The 9,276-nt window shown below is 40.5% G+C and overlaps 1 protein-coding gene across 1 annotated transcript; it reads left to right on the top strand.

The window, feature by feature from the left end:
• The first annotated feature begins 1,156 nt into the window (after window positions 1–1,156).
• Window positions 1,157–7,759, top strand: inaa (internexin neuronal intermediate filament protein, alpha a). Its single transcript, XM_071926138.1, has 5 exons — window positions 1,157–1,450; window positions 2,212–2,442; window positions 3,395–3,922; window positions 6,480–6,604; window positions 7,549–7,759. The coding sequence occupies exons 1-5, from the start codon at window positions 1,157–1,159 to the stop codon at window positions 7,757–7,759; spliced, it is 1,389 nt and encodes a 462-aa protein (XP_071782239.1).
• Window positions 7,760–9,276: the final 1,517 nt, after the last annotated feature.

The raw sequence follows: 9,276 nt of genomic DNA, 5'->3' as shown, positions 1-9,276 counted from the left end.
TACTTTTATTCAATTATGCAATATTTACACAATAAAGTAATTGTGGAAGACTGGATTGATGTTACTGGAGCCCCATCTTAAAAATAATTTAGTCATTTAGTCTCTGTTCAGTCTTAAAAAATGTTTTTTTCTTAAAACAAGTAGGCTAAAAACTGTAAAACTCTATCTGCCAGCTGGGTGAGATAATTCCTCATTTCCAATGCAGTTTTACTTGATTCAAGAATTCTAAACAAGTGTTAATATCTTGAAACAAAGCAGAATAAAAATGACACTTGATAAAAAAAATATTAAAAAAAATTCGTTATCTCACGTCATTGTGAACATTGCAAAGGAATTTCCAGTGTCCAAAAACTACTTTGCATGAGTGCCATCCAACTACGCCTACAAAATATTTTTTTGAAATGTATCCCCTAAACATATTCCGGAGTGTAGCTATGTGACATGTATTTTCTGCAGAAGGGCTCTTAATATAGTTTCTTAGCTGTCAACTTAGGTACATAATAGATGGAATAGGGAACAAGGGAGAAAAATGCCTTCCCAAGACAGATGGTTCCTTAAATCAATGCGTTATCCTCCTAGGACACAAGCCCATTTCTCACTCTCACTGGAATTCAGTTTTATACAAATACACTAATGGAACTGGTTTTACCCAGCTGTGGTCTCCATCTGCTGGTATTAATAGTCAATTACATGACGTGAGTAGAGAGAGCCGCTTGGTGGTGATGTCGTTTGCCACACTGTACAATAAAATAATAAAATAGTATGCAAACAAAAGAAGAAAAGCACAGGGAAAGTAAACAGTTATTTGCATTTCTTTGACTAGATCCACGTTGAACTAATCGACATAAAATGCCCCGATGAATGAAAAGTAGGAATATTTGATTTAGTATTGTGGTCAGTGGACAGTTCCATCATTTTACGCACATGAAATGAACTCAAGGCATGGATGAATTCTGGACAATTTTCCTATCAACGTTTGTTTTAATTACTTTTAATCGTAAATCTTCATTAAACGTGTTCACTTCACTGAACAAAATGATTACAAAGCCGCGAAACGCCGTGCGCAACAATGGTTCGCTCCACCTGTACGGCTATAAGCTCCTGCAAAGCTCCTAAGTCCCTCTGTCTGTTTTTATCTCTCGGACTCGCAGCAAAGATGAGCTACGGAGACCACTACTCCTCGTCATCCTACCGGAAGATTTTCGGGGATTCTCCCAGGTTTTCAGCCTCCTCCCCCCGCATGAGCAGCGGCTCGTCTCGGGCCCCGCCGGGGTTCAGGTCCCTGGCTGCGTCCCGCAACAGCGCGTCCTCACTGGGCCTCTACAGACGCGCTGGCCGGTCCTCCGCCTCCTTCTCACCGGTGCTGACCGACTGCCTCGACTTGACCCAGACCTCCGTGGTCAACAATGAATTCAAAGTCATCCGGACCAACGAGAAAGAGCAGCTGCAGGTAGAGCCGGTGTGATTTCTGCGTTGTGTAGGGGAGGAGGGGATAAAATGAGACACTTTTTTGCATTTTGCGCTACTACAGCAAAATAAATAGGCTACACACTTATTTCAAATAATTGCTATGTATAATTAATGTTGCTGGGCATTCTTGGAAATCAAAACATTTTCTGTTGCTGTTACAGTATTAGAAATGAGACATTTAAAAAAGTTGGTCTTTTGGCACAACTTAGGGGCAAGTTGAGCATAAGGATGGAGCAAGAATTGGCTCAACTTGCCCCAAGGCACATTTGACCCCACCACTACCATTTTTGACAAAACTGCTTCACACAGCTAATCAGGTCCACAGCTATGCAAAGTTTATGAACTCTTATTGTACCTTATAAAGCCTTAAACTAATATATAATAAAGCCTCAAACATATCTTCTTCTTTTTAGATACAAGAATCATGACATCTTTACCATGATGAAATCACCTGACAGTTTTTGACCTGGCTGTTTGATTTCACTTTGAAGTTTCGATTCATCACTTCCTGTGTGGAGATTTCCCACCATTTGGGCAAATAGGGCAAATCTACAGGATCTCAATTAGTGGGGATGGGACGCTCTTCTCCGTTGTAACCACACTTTGTAGGCTTGCCTAGTGCAGCTTTAGTTTAAATGTAGTCTAATATAAATGGATTTGGAAGACTGAGTATTAAGTATTCACACCATAAATGAAGATTTTGTGTAATTATATACAAGTGAATGTTACTCTGTCACACAGGGTCTTAATGACCGCTTCGCCATGTTCATTGATAAAGTCCGGCACCTGGAGCAGCAGAATAAAGCGCTGGAGACGGAGCTGGTGACGCTCCGGCAGAAGCAGATCGAGCCGTCCCGCATCGCTGATCTCTACAGGCAGGAGATGCGGGACCTGCGGGCGCAGCTGGAGGAGCTGAGTGGTGAGAAGAACCGCATCCTCATCGAGCGGGACAACATGGAGGAAGAGCTGCAGGTAAATGCGTCTGGTGGTGGTTTCGATAACGTGGACGACTAGTTCATATGTCATACTTTTCATTTGCGTAATTGCTGTGTGGGTTATGTTTAATACCCTGCATTTCCTCTATTCTTATTTATATTCTGTTTTTCTTTGCTGTATCCTATTACTGTTTGCTACTGCAAGGACCTAATTTCCCCCACAGAGATTTAATCTCATCTCACCTTTCGCCATCTCATATCTCATCTCATTTCTCATTATCTCACCTAATCTCTCATAATCTGATCATCTCAACTCTCGTCATCTCTCATCTTCCATCATCTCATTTCATCTCTCATTTTATCTCTCTAATCTAATTTTTCAAGTTTCTCATCTCACATCTCATCTCAAATCTCATCTCTCAAATTTCTCATCATCTCAGCTCTCATCTCATCTCTCTAATCTCATCTCCCAAGTTTCTCATTATCTCTCATCTCATCTCTCATATTTCTCATTATCTCACCTCTCATTTCATCTCATCTCTCTAATCTTATCTCATGTTTCTCATCATCTCCCCTCTCATCTCCATTCTCCTCATCTCATCTCTTAACTTTCTCATCATCTCATCTCTCAACTTTCTCATCATCTCATCTCTCATCTCATCTCTCTAATCTCATCCTTCAACTTTCTCATCATCTCACCTCTCATCTCCCAAATTCCTCATTATCTCAGCTCATCTCATCTCTCTAATCTCATCTCAACTTTCTCATTATCCCACCTCTCATCTCATCTCTCAAGTTTCTCATCATCTCACCTCTCATCTGATCTCATGTCTCTAATCTCATCTCTCATGTTTCTCATTATCTCACCTCATCTCATCTCTCTAATCTTACCTTTCAAGTTTCTCATCATTTCCCCTCTCATCTCCTCTCTCATCATCTCATCTCTCAACTCTCTCATCATCTCGCCTCTCATCTCTCTCATCTTTCAGAAGCTTAGTGTGAAGTATGATGAGGAGGTGCGGGCGCGGGAGGAGGTTGAGCAGACCCTGAGGGCATTCAGAAAGGATGTGGACAATGCCGCAGTGGTTCGCCTGGACCTGGAGCGCCGCGTCGAGTCGCTGATGGATGAAATCTCCTTCCTGAGGAAAGTGCATGATGAGGAAATCCAGGAGCTGAGCAGCATGATGGAGGCGGCACAGGTGTCCGTGGAGATCGAGCTCTCCAAACCGGACCTCACCTCAGCTCTGAAGGAGATCCGCAACCAGTATGAGTCCATCGCCTCCAAAAACCTGCAGTCGGCGGAGGAGTGGTACAAAACCAAATTCGTCAGCCTCAACGAGCAGGCCACCAGGAGCAATGAGGCCATGCGGGCCAGCAGGGAGGAGATCAGTGAGTTCAGGAGGCAGCTGCAGTCCAAGACCATCGAGATGGAGACCCTGAGGGGCACCAACGAGTCTCTGGAGCGGCAGATCAGAGAAATGGAGGACATGCACAATGCTGAAACCACAGCCATGCAGGCAAGCTGAGCGCAATGATATTCATGTAAAATAATTTCACCAGTGAGTACGTTGAGACAGGAATAAAATATGGGAATATATTATCCTATGATTTACATATAGCGTAAGCCTCTCCGATATTCGATTTGACAAACAAAGTTGCTGTGATAGGAATAGACCATAGAAATATATTGTAACGTGTAGAATAAGCCTCCCTTAAAGTCGAGATGAAACGGCATTTCGAGAGTATCTAACTTCCGTATCGTGACGTATTTCCGAGTGAAACAGGAAAGACAGGCGGGACATAACGTTGGGAGGAATTTGATTTGAACGTTGAAAAGTGGGTATGTCATAACACCCGAAGACACACCGAAGTACCATGCTGTTGCTAGCTAGCTAACTAATGAATCTTAGCCTCTTAGCTCTGTGCGCTAAAAGTTGAAGATTGATTGATGGGTGGATGTCATGATATTATTGGTTGAAATTAGTTACGGGCATGCTTACGTAAGCACACGGCATATTTTGTTTTACAGGAAGAAAACATGATTGAATTTTGATATAAGAATACAATGAAATTGATTTTTGGTATTTTTTTTGGCATATATTGTTAAATAGGTGCACAGTATGACCGGGGATGTGATCTAAAAGGGTTAAAAAGGCATTTTTCATTTCATCTCGTCTTTAAGCTTGATTTGATTTAATAAAGGATCATGCATGCACAAAATGGACAGCTACGTACAAAATATAGGCCTAGAGATAAAGGGAAAATTGTACACCCAACCACATACAGTTCTTGAGCAGGCAATAGAATTGAAAACAGCAGAGGTGTGACCAAGTCATCATCAGTCTCAAGTCTTGAGGCACAAGTCTCAAGTCAAGTCTCAAGTCTAAATGTAGAACACAACTCAGAACAAATCAAGAGTCCTGTATCAATTTAATATCTCAAAGAAAACAACATATCTAGAACTTTTCAATGCAATATTGTTTTAAAAACTTGGTAAGAGGTCTGGTGGAACAAATCTCATAACTTGTACACAAACACAAGATCTTTTGTCAAGACTTTAGAAACCTTTTCAAGTCATCAAAGTACAAGTCAAAGTCAAGTCCCAAGTCACCAGAACCCAAGTCAAGTCAAGTCTCAAGTCTTCTCTACATGCACCAAGTCAAGTCTCAAGCAATTAAAATTGTGACTCGAGTCTGACCCGAGTCTCAGTCATGTGACTCGAGTCCCCACGTCTGGAAAACAGTAAATGTTAAAAACTTTTACTTTGAAAAAATGCTTGGAAATTAAGAGATTGTACATGATTATGCGCAAAATATAGGCCAAGAGATCAAAGTAAAACAGTTTCTTAGCAATTTAATTGAAAAAAAAGTTAAAACTATTACTTCGAAACTGTGCTTGAAAATGAATCACATGCTGTTCTGAATTACAAGTCGCCCTGTCCATGGTGCTGCACTGTTGGCACAGTCTATGTGTAGGTCAATGCTGTCTACATGCTGTAAAATAATAGGATTGGAAGCAAGCAGTTCTCAGGTTCAAGTTCATCATGAATTATGTCAGCTTGAGCAAAGCTGTTAGGTAATAGTCTAGCGCAGGGATTCCTCAATGTTTTCATATCAAGGACTCCCCGATAGATCCACATTAGACCACCGACCGAAGATTTACTGTTGAATTCCATAACTATACTGTAGATGGGATGATAATAACAGTGGAGTAAATCCTATAATCAAAACAGTCATCCTTATACATTATCTCATTGCACTAACGTCTACGGAGTGAAATAATAGTGAAATTAAACTATTCCTCATTTTGCTCCGGATCCCTGGAGATTCCACTGGTCTAGTATAGTGTGCGGACCATGCAGAAAAGCCTAATGCAGGTTCAAGGTCTCAACTGAAGACATGACATGATGATCGTGACGTCAGTGTGCGGTAGTTGGTTTAACGAGCCTCAAATTGGGAGACTGACCTAACCAGTTCCTGGATAATTGACCCTGCATGTCTTAGATTAACCTCTAACCCTCCTGCTAAATCGGATATTGGAAGGCCATCTGCTTTCACTGGCTTTTTTAGGATGGTCAACTTAAGCTCCAAGAGCTATTGTATTCCCTTACGAAAAAGAACTAGAGTAATCCTATTATACATTTTAGAAGGAGGGTTAGAAGATCTACAAGTATCACAGGGAACTTTAAAATATCATGCAGCTACTATAGGTCAAACATTATGCCACAGAAAATCCTATAGTAATACCATAGTGGATTAAAAAATACCATAAAGTATGATTAACTCTATAAATTAAGTACTGAGTACCACAGACACACTATATGAATATTATGGTAATATTATAGTGATACTATAGGAGAAAACAAATACCATAAAGTACAGTAAGGTCACTATAACCTCACTATTGAATACCAGAAACTCACTATAGGTCTTCATAGGTATATTATAGGAATATTATAGGGATTCTTCATTAGGGGTCTCCTGCAGTGGTGTTATTTGGCCATAGCAATGTTACTGTTACTGTTAATGTTCTTTCTGGTCTGTCTGCCTGCCTCTCTTACTCACAATGTTACAGGACACTATTGGCCACCTGGATAATGAGCTGAGGAACCTCAAGGGTGAGATGGCCCAGCATCTGAGAGAGTACCAGGACCTGCTCAATGTCAAGATGGCACTGGACATAGAGATTGCTGCCTACAGGTACTGGCTGGATACAAAAAATGGAAATATATGAGTCCATACACCATGGTATAAGTGTAAATGCCCCAATTGGTAGACGCTGGTCACATCAGTAGGTTTCTAAATCATGTTCAAAGCATAACACTAACTTCGCTGTCAACTATGTACAGCGGTGTGCAATGGTTTCAAAATTTTGCCAGCAATTTACCATCTTGGCTTAAAAAGTGGCTTAAAGGTGCAATAAGTAAAATGTTTACAGCCTCATAGCACAAAATGATCATAATATATCTGCTACCATAATATATCTGATAAGGTTGTTGATCAATAAATGCAACTCAACAATTACTTGGTGAGATGGTGATTTCAGCTACAGAGGCTAAAAAGCCTAATTTTCAAGCCAAAAAAGCAAATGACGAAGTATTGACTTGTCATCAATAGAGGCTGATAGATTACTTAATGCTCCTTTAAGTATTTTTTGTCAAAGAAAAGACACAGGCTGGCTGTCTCATAAAGTGGCTGGTAGACTTAACAGTCAAAATCTAAATTTATAAACACTTGTCTGGTGCCTAGAATTAAAGTCACAATGAAATGAAAAATGACTTTCGCCATGTTAGCTAATTTTCCATGTCATAATAAATGTACAACATTTTTAGTTTCTTGTGTTTTTATATCAAAATCCCATTACTTTTACTTCCTGGAAAATGGTGTATCTTTAGTGATGACCTCATGCTGTACCAGGAGGCGTACATAAAGATTCCAACCAATAAAAACCATCACAGATCAACAATCCCGCCCCTCTGCCCTTGCCATCAAATAAAACTGCCTTTCTGTCAACTGATATCCAAGTGGTTTACACTTTTGAACACATAAAATTACAGAAGCAAGATGCTCCAAAAATGCCGTGTCATTGTGACTTTAATGCCAACCCGACTGTGTGCCTGACATGTGTTTCCTTTGATCCTAAGGAAACTGCTGGAAGGGGAGGAGACTCACTTCAACTCAGGGATCTCGTTTGGTGCTGCCAGCCCCAGTACGAGCTACAGCTACCAGCCCCGAGCCTCGGCCCCGGCCGCCTCCTCCAGGAGCGGCCGCAAGGAGAAAGAAGCTGCTCGCAAGGAGATCACTGAGGAGAAAGTGGACAAGAGCGACGAGGCGGACATCAACTCCAACAACTAAAGAGAGAATGTAACAGAAAGAGAGAGAGCACATATGAGAGAAGAGATATACATGTATAGAGAGAGTTCATAGTAATAGACATATTACCTATATACACGATAAGGTCTAAAACATCAACATGAAACTAGGGGTTAGACCGATATGGGCTTTTTAGGGACGATGACGATAACAGTATTTTGGGATTGAAGGTGCTGATAGCCAATATTTGACAATTTTTATGCCAAAAAATTACAAGTATTCAGTTTTTCCCCCAAATTTATTGTTAACAGGATGGAAAAGCCTCTGAATCAGCATTTAGACCATCATGGGACACTAAAACTCTCCATTGAAAGCGACACTAATGAAATTCTTTAAGTGGGTTAGCAGCTTCCCAAGACAGGGAGAGGCACTGGCCAATAGGCTATCTGATTTTTAATGAAAGGCAAAAATCGGCCTGTTATATCGGTCTAACCCTACATGTATTTTAAAAAAGTTTGGGCACTACTCAACAAAACTGCTGATTTGCAGAGGTTCCCCTGTCTTACTGTGCAGGGAAAAAAGTGAGTCTGTATTACTGAGAGGTGAACCTTCAACATTAAAACAAAGGACACTAACCTAGAGATGTAGAGCCAGACAGAATGTACTGTATGTTCACAGAGAACACTGAACCGATGGTCTCCTGTAAGGTGTTGCTAAGAAGCCTGTGTCTGAACACTGAATGCTTCTAGGTGGATTCCCATTTTTGTGCTGTGCGAGATTTGCACTAAAAACCTATGTGGCATGCTGTTGAAAGGGGAGAGTTGTTTTGTTTTAGATAAAGTCTTTATTTCAAATTTCTATATTTTTCTAGTTGGAAGCCTAAATGTTGGTGTAGTGCCTCACTTCCGTTGTTGCAGCATCCCACTATCACTGTACCAGTATGGTACAGTTAGTCAAGGCCGAATCAGTAAGGAATAGGCAAAATTGTTCAGATTTGCGTAAAAGCACCAAAATTGGTATACATGTAGTGTGTGATACTGTCAAAAGTTGTATGGGAATGGTAATGGTGGAAATAAAAATGTATGCCAAGAAGCCATTTTTGCAGTGTCTCCGATTCTGAAAATGTTCAGTGCATCAAACTATTCATGTATACCGATTTTGACGCTTTTACAAATTTGAATAATTTGTGTACATTCTGCCTAAAAGTGTCAAAGTATGGATAGTTATTAGAAACCCACTGACAACCAATTATTTCCTTTGCACCGATTGCACAATAAATGTAATGAAATGACTGACCAGTTATTTTCTCACAGACAAGTCAGTGTTCAAACACACACACACACACACAGTGGGATGTAGGTCTACAGGAATAGAAAATAGGCTTGGTTCCCATCAAGGTCCCAGTGAGCTGACGCTCTCCACTAGGTCAAGTGGTCCTGGAAAAAAACCCTCAATGTCTCACTATACAGTTATTATAATATCAGTGGCTGCATACTTTGAATTATCCTATTGTTTTACATTATTTTATTCATTTCTTTATCAATCTGGTACTGTACTTG

This window comes from Centroberyx gerrardi, chromosome 15 (assembly GCF_048128805.1).
Source record: "Centroberyx gerrardi isolate f3 chromosome 15, fCenGer3.hap1.cur.20231027, whole genome shotgun sequence".
Taxonomy (NCBI): Eukaryota; Metazoa; Chordata; class Actinopteri; order Beryciformes; family Berycidae; genus Centroberyx; species Centroberyx gerrardi.
This window is presented reverse-complemented; position numbering and strand designations above follow the sequence as displayed.

Bases quoted from the DNA above. Each gene is read 5' to 3' on its own strand.
- inaa (XM_071926138.1), top strand. From the start codon at position 1,157: ATGAGCTACGGAGACCACTACTCCTCGTCATCCTACCGGAAGATTTTC. The intron at 2,443-3,394 runs GTAAATGCGTCT...CTCATCTTTCAG, and splicing joins ACATGGAGGAAGAGCTGCAG to AAGCTTAGTGTGAAGTATGA. The intron at 6,605-7,548 runs GTACTGGCTGGA...TTTGATCCTAAG, and splicing joins ATAGAGATTGCTGCCTACAG to GAAACTGCTGGAAGGGGAGG.